The sequence below is a fragment of the Heptranchias perlo genome, chromosome 40 (assembly GCF_035084215.1).
Source record: "Heptranchias perlo isolate sHepPer1 chromosome 40, sHepPer1.hap1, whole genome shotgun sequence".
Taxonomy (NCBI): Eukaryota; Metazoa; Chordata; class Chondrichthyes; order Hexanchiformes; family Hexanchidae; genus Heptranchias; species Heptranchias perlo.
Window position 1 is genome coordinate 212,830 of NC_090364.1, and position 25,930 is coordinate 238,759.

General features: G+C 45.6%; 1 protein-coding gene and 1 long non-coding RNA gene across 2 annotated transcripts in view; one reads left to right on the forward strand and one right to left on the reverse strand.

Moving 5' to 3' along the window:
• LOC137305443 (uncharacterized) overlaps window positions 1-25,930 on the forward strand; it is a 52,103-nt gene that overhangs the window by 13,910 nt on the left and 12,263 nt on the right. The window lies entirely within an intron of this gene.
• Window positions 16,070-25,930, reverse strand: part of LOC137305441 (glycogen [starch] synthase, muscle-like) — a 62,859-nt gene continuing 52,998 nt past the window's right edge. Inside the window, exons 16-20 of the mRNA XM_067974261.1 lie at window positions 25,592-25,687; window positions 25,038-25,201; window positions 22,710-22,790; window positions 22,283-22,288; window positions 16,070-17,815 (exon numbers count right to left, since the gene is read on the reverse strand). Coding sequence (XP_067830362.1) covers window positions 16,898-17,815; window positions 22,283-22,288; window positions 22,710-22,790; window positions 25,038-25,201; window positions 25,592-25,687 — 1,265 coding nt within the window. The 3' untranslated portion in view covers window positions 16,070-16,897. The remainder of the gene's footprint in view (window positions 17,816-22,282; window positions 22,289-22,709; window positions 22,791-25,037; window positions 25,202-25,591; window positions 25,688-25,930) is intronic.

A 25,930-nucleotide genomic window follows, 5' to 3' on the forward strand; every position in this document is an offset into this window, starting at 1 on the left:
ATATCTAGTACAAAGGAAGATGGTTGTGGTTTTTGGAGACCAATCTCAGCCCCAGGACATCACTGGAGGAGTTCCTCAGAGGCAGCGTCCTCTATCCTAAGCTGCTTCGTTAATGACCTTCCCTCCATCATAAGGTCAGAAGTGGAGCTGTTCATTGATTGCATTGTTCAACTCCATTCACAATTCCTCAGATACTGGAACAGTCCATGCATGCAGCAAGACCTGGACAACGTCCAGGCTTGGGCTGATAAGTGGTAAGTAACATTCGTGCCACACAATCGCCAGGCAATGACCATCTCCAACAAGAATCTAACCACCTCCTCATGACATTCAAAGATATTACCATCACCAAATCCCTCACCATGTCAATGACTAGAAAATCAACTGGACCAGCCACATAAGTACCGTGGCTACTACAGCAGGTTAGAGACTGGGTATTCTGTGGCGAGTGACTCACCACCTGATTCCCCAAAGCCTCTCCACCACCTAAAAGGCACAAATCAGGAGTATGATGGAATACTTTCCACTTGTCTGGATGGGTGCAGCTGCAACAACACTCAAAGTTCAATACCATCTATGAAAAAGCAGTTTGCTTGATTGGCAGCCCATCCACTACCTTAAACATCCACACCCTCTTTCATTGACACACTGTGTCTGCAGTGTGTACTATCCACAGGGTGCACTGCAGCAACTCGCCAAGGCTTCTTCAACAGCATCTCCCAAACCCGCAACCTCCACCACCTAGAAGGACAAGGGCAGCAGGTGCTTGGGAACCCCATATCCTCCAAGTTCACATCCAAATCACATACCATCCTGACTTGGACATGTATTGGCCGTTCCTTCATCATCACTGGGTTAAAATACTGGAACTCCCTGTTATGGGAGCACCTTCATCACACGGACTACAGCGGTTCAAAAATAAGGCCCTGCACCACCACCTTAAGGGCAACTAGGGATGGACAGTAAATACTGGCCTTGCTAATGATGCCCATAGCCTGAGAATGAATTATAAAAAATACAAGCCTTTTATATTGTTTTTTTTGTTCCCTGCATTTCTAATCTCATTGTCTATTTTTGCCTATCTAACCAGTTTTTACACACTCTTAACTCTACTCTTTACTCTGTCCACCACTGAATCTGAACATCTGTATTTGAGGAATGCCCCCTTTTTTGGCTCTTACTAATTGTGTTACCTCCCTTGTTGGCTTCGTAGGTTTCCCTTTATTCCTATTGTGCTTCTTACCCAGTGGTATAAATTGACTTGGTAATCTGTCATTGTGCATTTATAAGTATCACTTCTCCTCCAAACTTTGTCCCTTTAATGACCTGTTCCAGCCCAGATCTGTTAGCTGCTTCTTAATTCCCCAAAGTTCACCTTTCCAAAACGGAACCTCCATTGTACTCTTCTGATCCATGGTCAGTCTGACACCAAACTTAGTATTGTTATGGTTAGCGTTTCCAAGATGTTCCCTAACCTTAATTGTCCAATCATCTTTGGTTTATTACACAAAACCAGATCCAGATAATCATCTGGGTCAAGAAGCAGTCCATGACAATGTCCAGGCTGAATATATAAAGTTCAGAGGGGAAGTGAAAAAGGAAATAAGAAGGGCAAAGAGAGGTTATGAGAATAGACTGGCCGCAAATATAAAAGGGAATCCAAAAGTCTTCTATAGGCATGTAAACAGTAATTGGGTAGTAAAAGGAGGGGTGGGACCGATGAGGGACCAAAAAGGAGATCTTCTTATGGAGGCAGAGGGCATAGCCGAGGTACTAAATGAGTACTTTGCATGTCTTTACCAAGGAAGAAGATGGTGCCAGAGTCTCGTAAAGGAAGATGTAGTTGAGATACTGGATGAGCTAATAATTGATAAACAGGAGGTACTAGAAAGGCTAGCTGTACTTAAAGTAGAAAAGTCACCCAGTCCAGATGGGATGCATCCTGGGTTGCTGAGGGAAGTAAGGGTGGAAATTGCGAAGGTACTGGCCATAATCTTCCAAACATCCTTAGATATGGGGATGGTGCCAGAGGACTGGAAAATTGCAAATGGTACACCCTTGTTCAAAAAAGGGTGTAAGGATAAAGCAACTACAGACCAGTCAGTTTAACTCAGTGGTGAGGAAACGTTCAGAAACGATAATCCGGGACAGAATTAGCAGTCACTTGGACAAGTGTGGGTTGATTAGGGAAAGCCAACATGGATTAGTTAAAGGCAAATCGCGTTTAACTAATTTGATAGAGATTTTTTGAAGAGGTAACAGAGAGAGTCAATGACGGCAATGCGGCTGATGTGGTGCACATGGACTTTCAAAAGGCGTTTGATAAAGTGCCGCCTAATAGGCTTGCCATCAAGATTGAAGCCCATGGAATAAAGGGGGCAGTAGCAGCAAGGATACAAAATTAGCTAAGTAACAGGCAGCAGAAAGTAGTGGTGAATGGTTGTTTTTCGGATTGGAGGGAGCTGTACAGTGGTGTGCCCCAGGGGTCGGTACTAGGACCACTGCTTTTCTTTGTATGTATTAATGACTTGGACTTGGATGTACAGGGCACAATTTCCAAATTTGCAGATGACACAAAACTAGGAAGTGTAGTGAACAGTCTGGAGGATAGTGATAGACTTCAAGAGGATATAGACAGGCTGGTGGAACGGGCGGACACATGGCAGATGAAATTTATCACAGAAAAATTTGAAGTGATACATTTCAATAGGAAGAGTGAGGAAAGGCAATATAATCTAGAGGGCACAATTCTAAAAGGGGTACAGGAACAAAGCGATCTGGAGGTATATGTGCACAAATCGTTGAAAGTGGCAGGGCAGGTTGAGAAAGCGGTTTTAAAAAAAAAGCATATGGGATCCTGGGCTTTATAAATAGAGACATAGGGCCCGATGTTAGCAGGCCTGCGGGTTCCCAGCGGGGGGGCTATCGGGCGCGTGGGTAACGCGCCCGGTGAAATGAGTGTGTCCTCCACGCGATCACAGGATAATTGAAGTCATTTACCTGTGGTTACGGGTTTTCCGCTGCTCAGCTGCGCGCCGGCGGCCTGCGCATGCGCAGTGACGTCTGAGTGATGGTGGAGCTCTATTTAAAGGGGCAGTCCACCAATGCTCCTCCTGCTGCAAACAAGTAGCAGCACACCATGGAGCACCCCAGGGGTAAGGCTGCCCCACGATTTTCTGACGAGTCACTCCAGCTGCTGCTGGACGGGGTAAGGAGGAGGAGGGAGACGTTGTTCCCCAGCGATGGAAGGAAGTGCCCTGCCTCCGCCACCAGGAAGGCATGGGCGGAGGTGGCCGCGGAGGTTAGCAGCAGGGGCAATACCACAAGAACATGGATCCAGTGTCGCAAGAGATTCAATGATCTCACTAGGTCCGGCAAAGTGAGTACACTAACGCATTCTCCCACACTCCGTCTTCCACATCACCTCAAACACCTCACAACCCCTTCTGCACTGCCACCACAGCGCTCCCGCATCAATCCTCACCGTGCCTGCACGTACCCACCGTCCCTGTCCCCATTCGAACACTACCACACACCCCAATCCCCATACAATGGGATGGGCATGTGGCACACACATCCTCCCATCTATCTCCCACACGCTCAACCCACCCACACCAATGCTTGAAGCGTCTAACAATGCAATCATCACTCAATCACGCATCTGTGTTTTGCCTTGATAGGAGAAGAGATGCAAGAACGCCCGGGAAAGGGCACGCACCGGAGGGGGCCCGCCACACGAGGTAGTTCTAACGCTGGACGCCTTGGAGATCAGCCACACGCTGCATTGCCTGTCCGTGGCGGATGGCGAGGCTGGAGCTACAGAAACGTCCGGTAACGGAAAGCTGACACTCAGCACTCATGATCGCGAATGATCTTAGCATCACTTGGCATCTGCTGCACCTCAACATTTGTCCACATGCCTGATATTGCCCTTTGTTCTCTTGCAGGGCCGTCTGCGAGCGCCGTGTCTGTGGAGGGCGATTCCTCAGAGGACATGCCGGTCTCTGAGGGTCCATCGTCACATATGAGCCAAGCATCCACTAGCGCAGATACACACACCTCGGTGGGTCTCCCTCCTCAATTAGTTGGGATTGCACATGGTGAGTCACCACGCACATGTGAGCATGAGCAGACCCTGGTGGCAGGGGCAGCCGCGGAGGGTCCGCGTCGGTGGGAGCACTCTTCTCCAGGCTCTGCTCAGCCGGACCCAGATGCCGAACCCAGGGGACCACCAGTGAAAAGGAGAGTCGTCGAGGGGCACCAGCACATTGCCGAGGTACTGGAAGAGGTGCCACATGCACTCTCCACAATCGCGCAGGTGATGGAGGAGTCCAACTCCTGCATGAGGGCAATGGTGGCACAAGTACAGGACGGTATCCGCGAGATAGTGTCGTGGGTAGGTGCGGGAACGTCTGCGGTGGAGGAAAGACTAGCCTCCCTCGAGCGTCACGCACAGCTCAACATTGAGTCCATCCAGGCCCTGACAACGGCTGTTCGGATTCAGGGTGAGCAACATTCTGCCGCCATAAACAGGCTGACAGATACATTAGAGGTGGCCTTGCAAGGTCTCACACAGGTCATCCAAACTGCCGTCCAGCAGGGTGGAAGGAGTGATGTGGGCCTAGGCCATGAGAGGGAAGAGGGTGAACGGGGACATGGAAGTGGGGACGCTACTCAAAGTGCCCCCACGTCTCACCCGTTGCCCCCCTCTCAACCAGTACCCGCAATGGTGCCTCCTCTCCAGGTGGCCGAGTCTGCCCCTGCACAGGTGCAGGAGGAGCAGTCTGTGGAGGTGCCCTCACGGGCACCGAAACCCAGGGGGCGTCGGCCCAAAGCATCTACCCGGTCAGGGCACGAACAAGAGCAACCTGCCACTACCTCTGCTGGAGCCACAGGGGTAGCACCACGTAGGGGTTCCCGCAAACGTAAGGCTAGGGTGTTATGAACACAAAGGGAATGCACCAGGGTGTATGACCATTTGTTATGTTTTTATTTATAGTCGTTTACTGCACATACACAATAAACACAATTGTTCTCACCATTACTGCCACCTCTTGTCCATTCTTGAGCGGCTTGTGCAATAGGTCCCTTTCCTGGGGCTCATCATGACGACGAACACCTGGTAGGGGAAGTGAGGGACCTTGGAGTGTTTGTCCACAGATCCTTGAAGGTAGCAGAACAGGTAGATAAAGTGGTTAAGAAAGGGTATGGAATGCTTTCCTTTATTAGCTGAGGCTTGGAATATAAAAGCAGGGATGTTATGCTGGAACTGTATAAAATAATAGTTAGGCCACAGCTTGAGTACTGCACACAGTTCTGGTCACCATATTACAGGAAGGATGTAATTGCACTAGAGAGGGTGCAGAGGAGATTTACGAGGATGTTGCGAGGACTAGAGAATTTTAGCTATGATGACAGATTGGCTAGGCTGGAGTTGTTTTCCTGGAACAGAGGAGGCTGAGGGATGATTTGATTGAGGTGTACAAAATTATGTGGGGCCTAGATAGAGTGGATAGGAAGGACCTATTTCCCTTGGCGGAGGGGTCAATAACCAGGGGGCATAGATTTAAAGTAATTGGTAGAAGGATTAGAGTGGAAATTAGGAAAATCTTTTTCACCCAGAGGGTGGTGGGGGTCTGGAACTCACTGCCTGAGAGGGTGGTAGAGGCAGAAACTCTCAACTCACTTAAAAAATACCTGGATGTGCACATGAAGAGCCGTGACCTGCAGGGTTACAGACCAAATGCATGAAAGTGGAATTAAGCTGGGTGGCTTGTTTCTCAGCCAGCACAGACATGATGGACCGAATGGCCTCTTTCTGTGCCGTAAATTTTCTATGATTCTGTGGATTTGAGTGTCCTTGTCCACGAAACACAGAAAGTTAACATGCAGGTACAGCAAGCAGTTAGGAAGGCAATTGGTATGTTGGCCTTTATTGAAAGGGTTGGAGTAGAAGGGTAAGGAACTTGCTACAATTGTACAGGTTTCGGTGAGGCCTCACCTGGAGTACTGAGTACAGTTTTGGTCTCCTTATCTAAGGAAGGATATACTTACCTTAGAGGTGGTGCAACAAAGGTTCACTAGATTGATTCCTGGGATGAGAGGGTTGTCCTATGAGGAGAGATTGAGAAGAATGGGCCTATATTCTCTGGAGTTTAGAAGAATGAGGGGTGATCTCATTGAAACGTATAAAATTCTTAGAGGGCTTGACAGGGTAGATGCGGAGAGGCTGTTTCCCCTGGCAGGAGAGTTTAGAACTAGGAAGCATAGTCTCAGGATAAGGGGTGGGCGATTTAGGACTGAGATGAGGAGGAATTTCTTCACTCAGAGGGTGATGAATCTTTGGAACTCCCGACCTAACAGCACTGTGAGAGTATCTTCACCACACGGACTGCAGCGGTTCAAGAAGGTGGCTCACCACCACCTTCTCAAGGGCAATTAGGGATGGGCAATAAATGCTGGCCTTACCAGGAAGCCCACATCCCATGAATGAATTTTAAAAAATTCTCTACCCTAGAGGGCCGTGGATGCTGAGTTGTTGAGTATATTCAAGACTGAAATCAATAGATTTTTGGACTCTAAGGGAATCAAGGAATATGGGGATCGGGCGGGAAATTGGAGTTGTGTTCGAAGAACAGCCATGATCTTATTAAATGGGGGAGCAGGCTCGAGGGGCCGTATGGCTTACTCCTGCTCCTATTTCTTATGTTTTTATGTTCTCCTAACAAAAATCTATCAATGAAGCAGTGGCTGCTAGAATGAGCTGGAAGTTGCTGGAGATTGACTGAATGACGTTGTTTTACAAATTAATAAATTGAGCTGTTTTCCTTTATTATTTGATGCTGGATTATTAGGAACCTTAACAACATAGCATAAGAACAACACCCTATCAGGAGTGGAGTTGGCTTTAAAAGGGCCTCAAAGATTCCTAAGGTGCTAATTTAAAAGGTTTCTTAAAATTAGTCTAGTAGAAGTTGTCCTCAAACAATTTTCATTATCCTCTATAGCAAGTCAAACTTTTTGATCCATAATAAATCTCTTTTCACTTTACAGTTGAAAACAGGAACATCCAAAGTCAGTTATAATAATTCACAGCTCAGATTTAATTTGGGGAGGGGGAATCTTTAATACCCTTTGGGCTAATAATCTAGTATCAGAATTAACATAACACCCTTTATAATAAAGAAAAAAAAACTTGCTGCATACAGCGCCTTTCACGACTTCAGGACGTCACAAAGCGCTTTACAGCCAATGAAATACCTTTTGAAGTGTGATTACTGTTGTAATGTAAGAAACTCGGCAGCCAATTTGCACACAAGAAGATCCCACAAACAGCAATGAGGTAATGAACAGATAAATCTTTTTTAGTGATGTTGGTTGAGGGATAAATATTGGCCAGGATACTGGGGAGAACTTTCCTGCTCTTCTTTGAAATAGTGCCATGGGATCTTTTATGTCCACCTGAGAGGGTAGACGGGGCCTCGGTTTAATGTTTCATCTGAAAGATGGCACCTCCGACAGTGCAGCATTCCCTCAGTACTGCACCAAAGTGTCAGCCTGGATTATGTGATCAGGGCTCTGGAATGGGACCTGAATCCACAACCTTCTGACTCAGAGGTGAGAGTGCTACCCACTGAGCCAAGACCTAAAATGAAATTCCTTTTATAATGAAATGCCATTGTGAAACTTGAAATGCTGACAGGGACAGTAATTTTTAGTTTTAAAAAGGGTTCCATCCCAGCCAGAAGAAACTTTAACTCCTTGTTCTCCCAAATGACAAGTGGTGTTCCCCAGGGATCTGTACTGGGGCCTCAGCTTTTGACCGTATATATCAATGATTTGGATGAAGGAATAGAAAGTTGTATATCCAAGTTTGCAGATGATGCTAAATTAGGAGGGACAGTAAATTGTGTAGATGGGAGCAGAAAGTTACAAAGCGCCACAGACAGATTAAGTGAGCGGGCAAAACTATGGCAGATGGAATACAATGTGGAGAAGTGTAAGGTCATCTACTTTGGATCCAGGAAAGACAAATCGGAGTATTTTGGCGAGAGGCTAGGAACTGTGCAGGAGCATTGGGATTTGGGAGTCCTGGTACACACATCACTAAAAGCTAGTGGACAGGTACAAAAAATAATCAAAAAGGCTAATGGAATGTTAGCCTTTATCTCAAGGGGGTTGGACTACAAAGGGGAGGAAGTGATGCTTCAGTTGTACAGAGCTTTGGTCAAACCATATCTGGAGCACTGGGTTCAGTTCTGGGCACCGCACCTCAGGAAGGATTTACCGGCCTTGGAGGGGTACAGTGCAGATTCACCAGAAAGATACCAAGGCGTAAAGGGTTAAATTATGAGGCCAGGATGCATAAACTTGGGTTGTATTCCCTTAAGTTTAGATGGTCAAGGGTGATCTAATTGAGATGTTTAAAATGATAAAAGGATTCCATAGAATAGATACAGAGAAGCTATTTCCTCTGGTTGGGTGGGGGGTGGGGGGGAGGCCAGAACAAGGGGGCACAATCTTAAAATTAGAGTTTGTCTGTTCGGGGATGAGATCGGGAAGTACTTCATACAAAGGGTAGTAGAAATGTGGAATTCTCACCCCAAAATGCTGCAGATTCTGGGATCAATTGAAATTTTCAACACTGTGGTCGATAGAGTTTTGTTGGGTAAGGGTATCAAGGGATATGGAGCAAAGATGAGTAAATGGAGTTGAGGTACAGATCAGCCATCATCTAACTGAATGGTGGAACAGACCCGAGGGGGCCGAATGGCCTACTCATGTTCCTATCTTCCCAATCTGACTTCGCCCCAGTAGCAATTTGTTTCTTCACTATTGGCATGTGGAAACTGAATCTTACAGTAATCACTTTTGAGTTAAGAGTTTCTAATTTTTCAATCAGTACGAGAGTTTATGCCACAAACCAGGAGTTAACAGTTTGAGTCCTGAACTTAACCCCCAATCCTGAGTTAGGATAGATTCCATGCCCCCTGGATCATGCTACTCCGTAGTGCCCCAAATTGTAACCAACCTGTACCCACCAGAAAGGGGAAATGAGGGGGGAAAAATGAAAAAATGCCTGGCAGATCTCATATATACACTGCTCCATAAAATAGTATTAACATTGTTGGGAATGGCATGCCCTCCAGAAATGAAGAAAATGAGTGTTAGGGATGTCATGGCGGTGAATTTTCACTTTTACTGCCAAGTGGAAAATGGGCAGTAGCGGATCAGGGGCCCGTTTCACACGGCGCCCGAGGATCAGGGGCCCGTTTCACACGGCGCCCGTTTCACACGGCGCCCGAGGATCAGGGGCCCGTTTCACACGGCGCCCGAGGATCAGGGGCCCGTTTCACACGGCGCCCGAGGATCAGGGGCCCGTTTCACACGGCGCCCGAGGATCAGGGGCCCGTTTCACACGGCGCCCGAGGATCAGGGGCCCGTTTCACACGGCGCCCGAGGATCAGGGGCCCGTTTCACACGGCGCCCGAGGATCAGGGGCCCGTTTCACACGGCGCCCGAGGATCAGGGGCCCGTTTCACACGGCGCCCGAGCCCACTCCCACAATGGCCTGTATGTAACACAGGCGGTCGATCCGATAAAATTGAAAATTCGCCCCCATGGTGATCAACTATCATGATTCACCAGATTAACTATTTTGAATCTGCACAATTACCTGTCTGTGTCCACGTAAAAGGTTTCAGTGTAGTTTTAAAATGGTTTTCTGCTAAATTATCATGCTTTAAAATTCCTGTATAATGTGGATTACCTATAGTGTTGTTGCATCAGACACTCTCCTGCAGTAGAGGTAATGCTGTTAATACACTGGATTTTAATAGAGTGTGTGATAACCAGCAGGTTTAGAAATTATCACATACTGTATTGTGACATCCTACCAGCCACTTTTTGTTGAGGTGAGGGGTGTGGGGAAAATGGGAACAGTGAAAGGAATAAATGGGAAGTCATTCTAAATCTAATTTATGAATTTCATTAATTGGGCATAAATGCCACATCGGGCTCATTGTGCAAGTCAGAACCTTCCATCGTGCTTTGGTATGAAAGAAAACATTCTCCTTCCACGGCAATAAAGCCAGAAGCACTCGTGCCACACAAGTTCCCATAAGCATTCAAAACAGCTAATGGAATTTATATACTACCTTTAACGTAGAAAAATGTGTTAAGATGCTTTACAGAACTGTAATCGGACAAAAATGGATGCTGAGCCAAAGAAAAAGGGGTGACCAAAAGCTTGGTCAAAGAGATGGATTTTAAGAAGGATGGGAGGCAGCAAGTAGAGCATTGGAATAGTCAAATCTGGAGGTGACAAGGGTTTCAGCAGCAGATGGGCAGAGGCACGTGATGTTACGGAGGTGCAATAGGCGGTCTTTGTAATGGAGAAAATATGGTGTCGGAAGCTCAGCTCAAGGTCAAACAGGATGACAAGATTGAAAACAGTTTGGTTCAACCTGAGATAGTGGCTGAGCTGGTGGGGTGGGGGGGCATGAAATCGGTGGCAAGGTTAGGGAGTTTGTGGCAGAGGCTGAAGAAATTGGTTTTGGTCTTCCCAATATTTATCTGGAGGAAAATGCAGCTTATCCAAGTCTGGACATCCAACATGCAGTAAGACAACACAGAGGCAGTGGAGGGGACAAGACAAGTGGTGGAGAGGATGAGTTGGGTATCGTCAGCTTACATGTGGCAGCTCAACCCATGTCTTCAGATATTGTAGCCATGGGGCAGCATGTAGATGAGGAAGAGGAGATGGCCAAGGATAGATCCTTGGGAGATTCCAGAGGTAATAGTGCAGGTATGGGAAACCATTGCTGGATAAGCTCCGGCTGCAGTTGGATAGGTAAGATAGATAAGGCCATCAGCTCATCCATACAGAAAAACCCCAGCACAGCATCTAACTGGTTCTTAAATGACTCCTGGGGTTATGCCTCCACTAACTTCCCTGGAAGTCCATTTCATGTGTTGGTCACTCTTTGTGTAAAGAAAAACTTCCTGACATCTATCCTGAATTTGCATGTCCCAAATTTGAACCCGTGTCCCCTTATTCTATTGTTGTAGTTTTGTTTGAAATAGTATTCCAAATTTACCTTTTCTATATAGCTCTATAGTTATAGTTTTGTGTCCCTTGTACCCGAAGATTACCAACAATGAAGGGAGCATAAGTTCACAGTAGATGGATGCGTGACAGACATCTGGTCTACCACGATCCTAATATAACCACGTTCCTGATGGGTTCTCCTGTTGATCCCTCTGACATTGCAGATCCTCCCGTTTCTCATGTCGTGCTTCCATACTAGCACGGCATTGTAGCTCAAAGCCCTTCACTCCTTCTCTCACTTCAACATGCCATTTCTGTTTGTCAGTGGCCAGAATGTCCCAAGAGTTAAAGACCATGTTCCACTGATTCAAGTGTGTCCTTATAGTCCGCCCTGCTTTCTTCTGTCATCCACCAGTTCTCTATAAAGTACCTGCTTTGGTAACTTTGTCATCCACCCTAACATATCCAGCCAATGGAGATGAGCATTGCTGATCACAGCCTCTATTATGCTGGCACCTATTTTAGATATTTTCACATCATACATGGAGTATTTTCCTCTTCCTTTGTGCTTGTCCATCGTCCATCTGCCACTGCTTTGTCCACTTACATAGTGTAGTTCCTGAGATGCCTCCCGCCTGAGTTGCCAACCCTCCAGGATATGAAAATGGTTAAGAGACAGAAAGCAGAGAGTAGTGGTGAATGGTTGTTTTTCAGACTGGAGGGAAGTATACAGTGGTGAGCCCTAGGGGTCAGTATTAGGACCATTGCTCTTTTTGATATATATTAATGATCTGGACTTGGGTATAGAGGGCATAATTTCAAAGTTTGCAGATGACACAAAACTTGGAAATGTAGTAAACAATGAGGAGGATAGTAATAGACTTCAGGAGGACATAGACAGACTGGTGAAATGGGCAGACACATGGCAGATGTAATTTAACATGGAGAAGAGTGAAGTGATGCATTTTGGTAGGAAGAATGAGGAGAGGTAATATAAACTAAATGGTACAATTTTAAAGGGGTGCAGGAACAGAGAGACCTGGGGGTGTATGTACACAAATCTTTGAAGGTGGCAGGACAAGTTGAGCAGGCTGTTAAAAAAGCATAAGGTATCCATGGCTTTATAAACAGATGTAAGGAATCTTACAACACCAGGTTATAGTCCAACAGTTTTATTTGAAAATCACATGCTTTCGGAGATTATCTCCTTCGTCAGGTGAGTGAGTAAAGGAGAGGTTCTCAAATCGCATATCTTATATTAGGCTGGGAATCAAAGGTGTCGTTGGTGTTCAGACAGGTTAGCCACGGAAAACAGTATGTCCCAGTATACTGAATACACAAGGGTCAAATTACACAGACAAGGAGAGAAAGAGACCCGAAAGGCAGAGAGAGAGAGAGAGAGAATGTCCCGTTGTATTAAAAACAGATAACTTTTTTTTCCCCGCTGGTGGGGTTACGTGTAGCGTGACATGAACCCAAGATCCCGGTTGAGGCCGTCCTCATGGGTGCGAAACTTGGCTATCAATTTCTGCTAGACGATTTTGCGTTGTCGTGTGTCTCGAAGGCCGCCTTGGAGAATGCTGACCCGAGGATCGGTGGCTGAATGTCCTTGACTGCTGAATGTTCCCCGACTGGGAGGGAAGCCCACGGACAACCACACGATGCTCCACTTTTCCAGCTTCCACCCTAACCATGTCAAAGAGGCCATCCCCTATGGACAGGCCCTGCGAATACACAGGATCTGCTCAGATGAGGAGGAACGCGATGGACACCTACAGGCGCTGAAAGACGCCCTCGTAAGAACGGGATATGACGCTCGACTTGTCGATCGACAGTTCCGACGGGCCACAGCGAAGAATCGCATAGACCTCCTCAGAAGACAAACACGGGACGCAACCAACAGAGTACCCTTCGTCGTCCAGTACTTCCCCGGAGCGGAGAAACTATGCCATGTTCTCCGCAGCCTTCAACATGTCATCGATGATGACGAACACCTCACTAAGGCCATCCCCAAGCCTCCACTACTCGCCTTCAAACAGCCACCCAACCTCAAACAGACCATCGTTCGCAGCAAATTACCCAGCTTTCAGGGGAACAGCGTCCACGACACCACACAACCCTGCCACAGCAACCTCTGCAAGACATGCCAGATCATCGACACAGATACCACCATCACACGAGAGGACACCACCCACCAGGTACATGGTTCATACTCCTGAGACTCGGCCAACGTTGTCTACCTCATACGTTGCAGGAAAGGATGCCCCGGAGCACGGTACATTGGCGAGACCATGCAGACACTGCAACAACGGATGAACGGACACCGCGCAACAATTGCCAAACAGGAGGGTTCCCTCCCAGTCGGGGAACACTTTAGCCTTAGATTTGTGCACCCCAGTCCATCACCGGCATCTCCACATCATTTATAAACAGAGACAGAGTACAAAAGCAAAGAAGTTATACCAAATCTTTATAAATCACTGGTAAGGCCACACCTGGAGTATTGTCTCCAATTCTGGGCACCAGACTTTAGGAAGGATGTCAAGGCCTTAGAATGGGTGTAGAGGAGATTTACTAGAATGGTACCAAGGATTTGGGATTTCAGTTACATGGAAAGACTGGAGAAGCTGGGGTTGTTCTCCTTAGAGCAGAGAAGGTTAAGGGGAGATTTAATAGCGATGTTCAAAATAATGAAGGGTTTTGATAGTTTTTCCTTATTTACTCTGTTTCCACTGGCAGAAGGGTCAGTAACCAGAGGACACAGATTTCAGGTAATTGACAAAAGAACCAGAGGCAACATAAGGAAACATTTTTTTACGTAGTGAGTTGTTATGATCTGGAATGTACTGCCTAAAAGGGTGGTGGAAGCAGATTCAATAATAACTTTCAAAAGGGAATTGGATAAATACTTGAAGGGGAAAAATTTGCAGTGCTATGGGGAAAGAGCAGCAGAATGGAACTAATTGAATAGCTCTTTCAAAGAACCAGCACAGGTTTCTTTGAACACTTTTGTTTATTAGTTATAAAAATATGGGAGTTGGGAAAAAAGACTGTTTCACTGACGGTCAAGAATCATCCAGTTGGATAATGAAAAGCGTCTTCGCTTTCCAATTAGCTTGCGAAAGTGGGGCACCATGGGTATGGATATGTTGGGCAACCAATGGCAGGAGTGTGAGGGCGGGGCGGTTGGAGGCAGGAGGTCATGAGATGACACCTCCAGGAATATGTCCAACCAGAGTTGACAACCATAGTCCACAGATTGAAACCCCCTCCTAGTTTGATGTTTGCTAATGGATACATGGGCTTCTACTGATGCAAATTCAAAACAACAAGTGTCCCAATAATGATCCTTGGAGCATGCAGCACTGCCACCACCTCATCACTCCCCTAACAAATAACTACCGCTTCCTATTGGTGAGACCGCACCTGGAATACTGCATACAGTTTTGGTCTCCATACTTAAGAAAAGACATACTTGCTCTCGAGGCAGTACAAAGAAGGTTCACTCGGTTAATCCCGGGGATGAGGGGGCGGACATATGAGGAGAGGTTGAGTAGATTGGGACTCTACTCATTGGAGTTCAGAAGAATGAGAGGCGATCTTATTGAAACATATAAGATTGTGAAGGGTCTTGATCGGGTGGATGCAGTAAGGATGTTCCCAAAGATGGGTGAAACTAGAACTAGGGGGCATAATCTTAGAATAAGGGGCTGCTCTTTCAAAACTGAGATGAGGAGAAACTTCTTCACTCAGAGGGTGGTAGGTCTGTGGAATTTGCTGCCCCAGGAAGCTGTGGAAGCTACATCATTAGATAAATTTAAAACAGAAATAGACAGTTTCCTAGAAGTAAAGGGAATTAGGGGTTATGGGGAGCGGGCAGGAAATTGGACATGAAGCTGAGTTCGGATCGGTCAATGCCCTGTGGGTGGCGGAGAGGGCCCAGGGGCTATGTGGCCGGGTCCTGCTCCGACTTCTTGTGTTCTTTAGATTTGTGGTTGGGATCAGATCAGCCATGATCTTATTGAATGGCGGAGCAGGCTCGAGGGGCCGATTGGCCTACTCCTGCTCCTATTTCTTATGTTCTTATGTTCCTACTCCAACCAATTTCTTATCCATTCCCAGGTTTTACCTTGAACCCGCACCACTTCAAACTTAAGTATCAGCCATTAATTCAGAACTTTGTAAGGTTTAGGAAGTCTAGGTAGCCACAATCTAAGACATTCCCTCTGCTGGGATCAGGATTGGACTAGTAGGATTTTCCCCTCACTCACAAAGCATGAATGTTTGAAAAGGCTCAAGTGCATTTTTGGATTCAACACTGTTTAACCCTTTGGTTGCTGCTATGCAGCCAGAATCACTCTGCTGATACATGGCTGTGGTGTAATTCAGCATGGATAGGCTCCATTGTTCAGACTCAAGACGCAAAAATCGTTCAAAACTAACAAAACACAAAAAAAATCAGGCCTATCTTTTTTCCAATTTAAGAAATCAAAAGACAAGGGCAGAAATAAGAAAAACTGTGTTTGGAGACAGTTGCTCAGAAACACTGACCAAGCTCTGTGAGCTAATTCTGCAATGATCAAAGTACAATCACAAAGAATCTGATCCCAAGATTTCCATAAATGATTGTTAATTTTTGTTAATTGATTTTTTTTGTTTTCTGTATATTGTTAGTCAGTGTAGCTTCCCTCTTGTATTTTACTCTCATTAAAAACACAGCAGCAGGGAACAGGGTTGTATGGACTCATCAAGGCAAAGGATAACTGTGCTGCAAAACTGAAACATTTTTGAGATCATGCTCATTTAAAGCCTCATAGGCTCTCACGTTGGATCTGCCACATTTGGGCCAATGTACATTTAACCCTGCATCAACAGGGCCAATGTAGAGCTCCCTCCACACCAACAGGCCCAAGGAGAACCAACTACAACAACAACTTGCATTTATATAGCGCCTCTAATGTAGTAAAATGCCCCAAGGTGCTTTACATGAGTGTTATCAAACAAAATTTGACACTGAACCACATAAGGAGATATTAGGACAGGTGACCAAAAGCTTGGTGAAAGAGGCAGGTTTTAAGGAGTTCCTTAAAGGAGAGAAAGGTAGAGAGGCAGAAAGGTTTAAGGAGGGAATGCCACAGCTTAGGGCCTAGGCAGCTGAAGGCACGGTCACCAATGGTGGAGCGATTAAAACCCCTCTCCTCCTACATTAGCAGGACCAACTTAGAGTTCTCCTACATAAAGGGGTCAACATAGAGCACCCTTAACATCAACAGACCAATGTAGAGCTTCCCCTACATGATGAGGCCAATGTAGAGCTCCCCCTATACTAACAGTACCAAATAGAGCTCCCCTACATCAGTGGGACAATATAGAACTCCCCCAACACCATCATGGTTAAGATTTAGCTGCGAACAATATAGATTTCGACATACATCAATTGAGCCAATATAATGTTTCTCTTTACATCAGCAGGGTCAATGTGCATCAACTGTCAAACACTTATTCTTGCACCAGTGAACACAGTTGTTTATTGAAAATTTCTATCCCTTCACTTGATCCCTGTTTGGGCAGAATTTGAATTATGTTCTGATAGGTGAAAGGTTAAAGGAATTGAGCCCACTGCACTATCCTGTTCCCCCAACAGGAGATCTTTAGCATCTCAGCTGGAACTGCATTGGCAGGCATTTTGGAGTGAAATAGCAAAGTTCAAACACTGTTATTCACTTTCCTTCTTCCTCCTCACTTTTCCAACATTAAATAATCCGACCCATTTGGAAACGAATAGCTTTTGAAAACACTGCACAAGTGTTTTGTTGGACTTTTAAAAAAATTAGAATTTTACAAGACCTAGGGATCATTCAGACTGTTATGTTGGCTAGATTGCCTAGCATCAGTGGAATTGCTAGGCGTACTATTATCACTGGGATTGCTAGGCTTGCTGGGACCTTTAGATATGTTGGCATTGCTGGGATTGGTAGGCTTGCTGGCACTGCTGGCACTGGTAGGCTTGCTGGCACTGCTGGCACTGGTAGGCTTGCTGGCACTGCTGGCACTGGTAGGCTTGCTGGCACTGCTGGCACTGGTAGGCTTGCTGGCACCGGTAGGCTTGCTGGCACCGCTGGCACCGGTCGGCTCGCTGGCACCGGTCGGCTTGCTGGCATCGCTGGCACCGGTCGGCTTGCTGGCATCGCTGGCACCGGTCGGCTTGCTGGCATCGCTGGCACCGGTCGGCTTGCTGGCATCGCTGGCACCGGTCGGCTTGCTGGCATCGCTGGCACCGGTCGGCTTGCTGGCATCGCTGGCACCGGTCGGCTTGCTGGCATCGCTGGCACCGGTCGGCTTGCTGGCATCGCTGGCACCGGTCGGCTTGCTGGCATCGCTGGCACCGGTCGGCTTGCTGGCATCGCTGGCACCGGTCGGCTTGCTGGCATCGCTGGCACCGGTCGGCTTGCTGGCATCGCTGGCACCGGTCGGCTTGCTGGCATCGCTGGCACCGGTCGGCTTGCTGGGATTGGTCGGCTTGCTGGGACTAGTAAAGCTGCTGAAATTACTAAAGTTGCTGGGTCCTGAAAAGAAGTCTTTTATGGTTTTCTTCTGTTTGGGGTCTGGACCGATCACGGTGCCCAGCTTGATATTCTGACGATCTTTCTCAGCCTCCTCTTCCTCATTGTAACGTTCCTCGTCGCTATCGCTGTGACGAGGGCTGGAATGGTAGGAGAGGGATGGAGAAGGTGGGAATGAAGCAGGTCGTGGATAGTGGAAATGCTGAAACAATGAAGAACAAAAATTATTGAGCACACATTCCAGCTTCTGTTCCAAAGAAATAAACAGGATCAATTTTAAAGAAGTCTCAACATCAGGATCCCTTTTTAAAGCTCAAAGAAAAATTATTTTAATGTTTTTTTCACATTGAAAATTAACTGAGGATCCTTTTAATATTCTGGGCATTTCAATTATGTGTTAATTCAGCTCCAATTTTCAGTCACTTCTTCAAATTAATTCACTTAATGAGGTCATCAACACTCATTGTTAAAGAGAGTTAAAAAATCAAACTGAACCTGCTCTGATTGCTTCCTAGGTGCTGAGCTAAAGATGTCAGGTTTGGTCCTTGTGCTGATCTCAGCCAGGACAAAAATAGGCAACAATTGGCCTCACCACCCCAGGGTTAGAAAGTGGGGAAAAAAGGCCAAAGTTCCTGTTCGTAATCACTATCCATTGACCCCTGCTGAAAAATGCATGGGTTCATGTCACGCTACATGTAACCCCACCAGCGAAAAAATGTTATCTGTTTTTAATATAACGGGTCAATTGCTGTCTTTTCCTTCCAGATGTTTCTATGTTTCTGCCTCTCTCTCTCTCTTTTTTTTTGTTCTGGCCGTTTGTATATTCGGTGGCCCTGTAGGTAACACCTATCTGTCTGAACACTTTGGCTGCCTTGGCAACGGGCAGTTGAAAAGACTATCTGTAATCACCAGGTATTGTTCTGTGATTTATAAATGCGAGAGGTTCGAGGATTTCTTGACATTCACCTGAGGAAGGAGGAAGCCTCCGAAAGCTTGTGAATTTTAAAATAAAATTGTTGGACTATAACTTGGTGTTGTAAAATTGTTTACAATTGAAAAATGCCTGTGCCTGGACAGGATGGGACTTGGCAGTGATGTCCTCAGGATTAAATAGTTTGCTGACACTCACTGTTCACACTCACATGTGAAGAATGAACCCTTGGGTGAAATAAAGGAGGGCAGCTACTGTCCACAGAACTGTATCTTCAAGAAAGGAAGGAGAGAAAAGAGAAGAAAGTAGTGAGGAGAAAAATGAGGGGTACAATAACAGCAATGTTCAAGGAAATGCTGAAGGATAGAGAGGTTGATAATATTGGTGAGCAGGGAGCGGAGGAGAAATTGTGTGGCTGGAACTAGCATGGGAGGAATTCAGGAAGCAAGTGGTGGAACATCATGGACAAATTAGTCTTAACAAGGGCTGATGAAGGGGAGAAGTTGAGCAAGATCCTAAGGAGTATTGGGGTTGGTGCATGGTTGGGGGAGGTTATGCGCTAAGAGTCAAAGGGAGAGGCCGAGGCAATTAAGTGAAACCCACCATCACTTCAGTCCAATTTTATTTACAAACCTTGATAACTTTATAAATACAGTGACAGAAATTGTCAAATAAAGTCATCTGATGCATTCACACCAGGGAACACCCTCCCATGTATCAAGCAAGTAGCTACAACCATCATTGAAAATAAAGCTTCACGTGAGACAACAGTGGGGATGCACCAAAAAGTTCTTTTGAGGAAAGTTGCGGAGTGTGGGATCAGTGATAAAAGGTGTGAGAGAGGAGAGAGAGAGCAAAGCGCCAGGGAGAGAGGTGAAAAAATACTAAAATGACGTCAGCACAAGGGAAGGAGCTGATTGGTGAGTTTTTTTTTCTGGTGAGTGTTTTTTTTAAAAAAGTCTTTAAGTTTAGTTAATAATATAATAAATCAAGGCATGGCAGGGCACCTCAGTCCTGTCGAATGCACTTCTTGTTCCATGTGGGAACTCCAGGACGCTTCCGGATTTTAGAGCTCAAGCAGCAGCTGGCATCACTGCAATGCGAGGCTGAGAGCTACGTGGATAGCACATTTCAGGAGGTGGTTACCCCACAGCTTAAGAGGGTGCAGGCAGAGAGGGACTGGTTGACTGCCAGACAGACAAGGAGGACCAGGCAGGTAGTGCAGGAGTCCCTTGAGGGCATCTCACTCTCTAACCAGTATTCAGTTATGACATCTGGTAGGGGAAGAGGGTTCCTCTGGGGAGTGCAGCCACAGCAAGTGGCTGCAGAACATTCTGGAGGGGGAGGGTGAACAGCCAGAGGTCGTGGTCCATATCGGTACCAACAACATAGGTAGAAAGAGGGATGAGGTTCTGCAGGCAGATTTCAAGGAGTTAGGAAAGAGGTTAATAAGCAGGACCTCAAAGGTAGTAATCTCCGGATTACTCCCGGTGCCATGCGCTAGTGAGTATAGAAATAGGAGGATAGAGAAGATGAATGCGTGGCTGGAGAGATGGTGCAGGAGGGAGGGCTTTAGATTTTGCAACTGGAAGGCTGCTTCCAGTGGGGCCCCGCAAAGCTCAGTACTAGGTCCCTTACTTTTTGTGGTATGTATTAATGATTTCGATTTGAATGTAATGATACAAAAATTGGCCGTATGGTTGATAGTGAGGAGGAAAGCTGTAGACTGCAGGAAGATATCAATGGACTTCTCATCAGCTCCCATCTAATCCTTCTAACAATTACTTTAAATCTATGCCCCCTGTCACTGACCCTTCTGCTAAGGTAAACAATTTTACAACACCAAGTTATAGTCCAGCAATTTTATTTTAAATTCACAAGCTTTCGGAGATTTTCTCCTTCCTCAGGCAAATGTTGGAAACATTTGCCTGAGGAAGGAGAAAATATCCGAAAGCTTGTGAATTTAAAATAAAATTGCTGGACTATAACTTGGTGTTGTAAAATTGTTTACAATTGTCAACCCCAGTCCATCACCGGCATCTCCACTTCTGCTAAGGGAAATAGGTCCTCCCTATCCACTCTATCTAGTCCAGTCATCATTTTATATACCCTCAGCCTCCTTTGTTCCAAAGAAAACAACCTCACCTTATCCAATCTTTTCTTATAGCTAAAATTCTCCAGCCCTGGCAACATCCTTGTAAATTTCCTCTGTACCCTCTCTAATGCAATCACATCTTTCCTGTTTCATGGTGACCAGAACTGTACGCAGTACTCAAGCTGCGGCCTAACCAATGTTTTATACGGTTTTAGCATAACCTCCCTGCTCTTATATTCTATACCTCAGCTAATAAAGGAAAGCATCCAGTTAGCCTTTTTAACTACCTTATCTACCTGTCCTGCTACCTTCAGGGATCTGTGGACATGCACTCCAAGGTCCCTTTGTTCCTCTACACCTCTCAGTATCCTCCCATTTATTGTGTACTCCCTTGCCTTGTTTGCCCTCCCCAAATACATTACCTCACACTTCTCTGGATTGAATTCCATTTGCCACTTTTCTGCCCACCTGACCAGGCCATTGATATCTTCCCGCAGTCTATAGCTTTCCTCTTCACTATCAACCACACGGTCAATTTTTGTATCATCTGCAAACTTCATGATCAAGCCCCCCCAAATTCAATTCCAAATTATTATTTATGTGCTTATAAAAGGCTCTTAGGTTCCCTTTTATGTTATCCATTAATCTATTTTCATCCACTCTTTTTGCCCCTCTTATTTCCTTTTTCAGTTCTCCTCTGTACTTTCTATATTCAGCTTGGCTCTGCTATATTATGAGCCTAACATTCATCATAAGCCTCCTTTTTCTGTTTCATTTTAATCTCTATATCTTTAGTCATCCAGGGAGTTCTAGCTTTCCCTCATGGGAATGTATCTAGTCTGTACCCAAACTATCTCCTCTTTGAAGGCCCTCCATTGCTCATTTACTGTTTTACCTGCCAATCTTTGATTCCAATCCACCTGGGTCAGGTCCCCTTTCAACTCACTAAAATTAGACCTCCTCCAGTTGAGTATTTTTGGGTTTGATTTTTCCTTGTCCTTTTCCATAACTACTCCAAACCTAATGATATTGTGATCACTGTTTCCCAAATGCTCTCCCATGGAAACATACCCCACTTTATTCCCCAGAACCAGATCCAGCACTGCTTCCTTCCTCGTTGGGCTGGAAACATACTGATCAAGAAAGTTCTCTTGTACACATTTTAGGAATTCCTCCCCATCGTTGCCCATTATTTCCCAGTCTGTGTTAGGATAATTGAAGTCCCCTATTATCACTACTCTATAGTTCTTGCATATTTCTGTAATTTGCCTGCAAATTTGCTCCTCTATCTCCTTCTCACTATTTGGTGGCTTATAATATACACCCAGTAGCGTAATAGCTCCTCTATTGTTCCCTAATTCTAACCAAATAGATTCTGTCTTTGAACCCTCAAGTATGTCATCTCTTTCTGGTGCTGTAACAGTATCTTTGATGAATACTGCCACCTCCCCTCCATTTATCCCTTCCCTATCTTTCCTGAATACTTTGTAGCCAGGAATATTAAGTTCCCAATCCTCTCCTTGTTTGAGCTAGGTCTCCGTTATTGCCACTACACCATAATCCCATGTGGCAATTTGTGCCTCCAGCTCACCAACCTTATTTCCTATGCACCGTGCATTTATGCACATGCACTCCAAACCCACCTTAGTCTGCTTCACATTTCCCCTGTCTGATCTCTCCTATTTCTGAATTACTCTTTATTCTAACGCTGTTTGTCTCTCTCTGTGCACCTTGCTTCTCCTCTCTAATGCTTCATCCTGGTGCTCTTCCCCCTGCCAATTTAGTTTAAACCCTCCCCCACACCACTAGTTAGACTCCCTGCTAGAACATTGGCCCCAGCCTTGTTGAGGTGCAACCCGTCCATCTTATACAGGTCCCTTCTGCCCCAGAACTGGTCCCAATAAAATAAATAAACACAAATAAACACTAAATAAATGAGTTTGGGAATCAGCATCTGTCACTACGGATATTGGCTACATTCCGTACGGGTGCTGTCTGCCAGTGAGGTGCAGCCATTTCCTGGGAAATACCCTTCCATTCTTTGCGCATTTTTATTCTATAAATACTTACGGTGGAAATTCCAGTTATGTCATGGGTGAAGTCACTAGGAAAAGCTTTGGCAAGGGCCAAAAGTCTGGCATGGGTGTAATACTGAAAGAGAGAAAGGCGACACACTTAATCAACAATACAACCTGTAGAGTAAGACAGGGAGACAGGAGTTAGTACAACCACCAATAGTGCCAAATAATGTCCCCAGAACACAACTAGATACACCCCTTCGATTTGGCCGACATAACTACACACAGAAGGTAGATGGGTATTGGAAGACGTGTCTTCAATAGTAACCTTCAAAAAGGAATTAGATATATACTTAAAAAGGAAAAATTTGCAGGGCTCTGGGGAAAGAGGGGGAGTGGGATTAATTGGATACCTCTTTCAAAGAGCCGGTGCGATGGGCCGAATGGCCTTCTGTGTTGTATGATTCTAAGACCATGGTGACTGGGACACACATCTTCCAATACCCATCTACCTTCTGTATGTAGTTATGTCGGCCAAATGTTTACAGCAGATCTCCACTCACTGTACGAGCCGGAAACTAGTTCCGTAGGTCGCGACCCTCTATGAAAAGAAGTACCTTCTGACATCTATCCTAGTTCCGTGCTCATGTAACTTATACCCATGACCCTGGTCTCCCCTAACCTACCAATCTCAAATAGCCTGTCCACATGGTCCAAACCTAATCCTTTCATTATTTTAAAGACCTCAATCAAATCTCCTGGAAATCTACTCTTTTCTAGAGTAAAAGGCCCCAGCTCTCTAAGTCTATTGAGGTAACTAAGGGCCATTAAACAACAACTTGCATTTATATAGCACCTTTAATGAAGGCGCTTCACAGGAGTGTTATCAAACAAAAAACTAGGTATTGATCCAGTGGCCATCCTTTGAACCTTTATCAGGGCTTCTATATCCCCAACCATGTGAGGTGACAAAGCATTTGAAATGAGGCTTCCTTATACAACTACAATATAGTATTTTTTGTTTTGTGGAAAGAAGGAAAGGGAAGGAAGGATCGAAAAGGAAGGAAAGAAAGACTTACCTGCATTTACAGAGTGCCTTTCACGACCTCAGGACATCCCAAAGTGCATCAAAGGCAATTAAAGACTTTTGAAGTGTGGTCACTGTTTTAATGTTGGAAACGCGACAGCCAATTTGTGCACAGCAAGGTCCCACAAACAACAATGAGATAATGACCAGATAATCTGTTTTAGTGGTGTTGCTGGAGGGATAATATCTCCGTATGTGGATCAGTGTCAAATTTTGTTTAGTAACATTTCTGTGAGGCGCCTTAGGACGTTTTACCATGTTAAAGGCGCTATATAAATGCAAGTAGTTGTTGTTGATGAATGTTGGTCAGGACACCAAGAGAACTCCCTTGTTCTTCTTTGAATAGTGTCATGGGATCTTTTCTTTCCACCTGAGCGCCAAGACGGGGCTTCGGTTTAACATCTCATCAGAAAGACAGCACCTCCGACAACGTAGCCTCCCTCAGTGTCAGCTTAGATTATTATGCTTAAATCTCTGCAGTGCGGCTTGACCCCACGACCTTTTGATTCAGAGGACAAAATACTACCACTGAGCTAAGGCTAACATCAATACCTCCCAACGCTCTATTCGCGTTTGTAATAGCCTTTGGCACTAAACATAGACCTTCAGAGATTCATGCACTATAACACCGTGGTCCTTCTCCCACTCAACAACCTTGTACACGTGACCCTACATGTTGTACACAAGGTGTCCCTGCCCCTAACTACATTTTTTTTTATTCGTTCACGGGATGTGGGCATCGCTGGCGAGGCCAGCATTTATTGCCCATCCCTAATATGCGTAACACTATATATTGAATGACATCTGCCAAATAAGGGCCCATTCCCCCAATGAATCTAGACCTACATGTAATCTATTTTGCTCATCTTGGGTCCTAACACCCACACAAATCATCCTATTATCCGTCAACTTGCAGAAAGTTCTCCCAATGCCTTCATCCAGATCATTAATAAAGATGGTGAAGAGCAATGGATATAACACTGATCCCTGTGGGACTCCACTGGTGACTGGCTCCAATGCAGAACCTCTACATTAATAATAACCTTCTGTCAATGAGAATGCAACCAATTCCTTATCCAGCCCAAGATCTGCCCACTAATCCCACAGGGTTAAGTAACCAACTGTGTGGCATCTTGTCAAAGGCATGAAGAATGGCCACTTGGGTGAGATACCATAGGGCCCCTAGCACCTATGAAACTGAAACTCAGCGAGATTCAGCACCAAAGGGGAAGAGGGGAGAAAATTTTAAAAACACTATAATCTTGTATGGTTCCCTTCCAAATATGGGCTTACCCTGCCAAGGTAGCGCCAGTCCAGCAGGTCAGAGAGACGTTCCGTGCGATTTCTCTGAATTATCCGTTGCCGTCGCGACTGTTGACAAAAGCTGTAGAGGAACGAGGTTAACTGATTGCAGCATTCATCCAGGCTCTTAAAGCGACGGTCCAGAATATAGATCCCTGTTAGAAAAGTATTGGTATTTTTAGGTTCATATGTTTCCCCTCAAAGGCGAGTGTGTTTTTCAGGCTGGTTCTGGGTATCAGGTGAGCAGGATTCTACTGACGACATCACTGAACTAGTGCCTTATCCATCCAATAAGATGGTATTTTTCTCTCCCTGTTGCTCCAGTTAGATTAGTTTGGTTGGACTTACTGTCCAGACAGCAAGAATCTAATTCTGACAATCTAATTCAGAGGGGTAATGTGGAGAGAGGGCAAAAGAAATGGAAACATCACATTTGAGGAGTGCAGGGTGAGGCTGAAGCCCAGTCATGAGGCAGTGCAGGGAGAGCTAAATACTGACAGGTACTCACACAGCTAAGGATATCAAAGCATTGATTATAGTCTCACCATAGGCAGATGGGTCCGTGATGTGTTGCTCCATAAAGCAGCCAAAGCCGGAGAGATTGGTGGAAACGCTGGGGATTCCCATTACCGTGCATTCCGCTAGGAGAGAAAGGATTAGTCAGAAACAGAAATAAAACTATATAAACATCAAAAAGCTCCAAAAATAAACACGACAACCAGTGATTCTTAGACTAAAAATGGAGCATCACCAACTCACAGACCCTCTGCATCCAGGGTTCCTGTTTACTGGGGCGCAGAAATGGCAGAAATACACTGCAACATTGAGTGGCTGTATGCACGTCCACGCTTGCGACTGCCACAAGCTGCATTCATACAACTGGC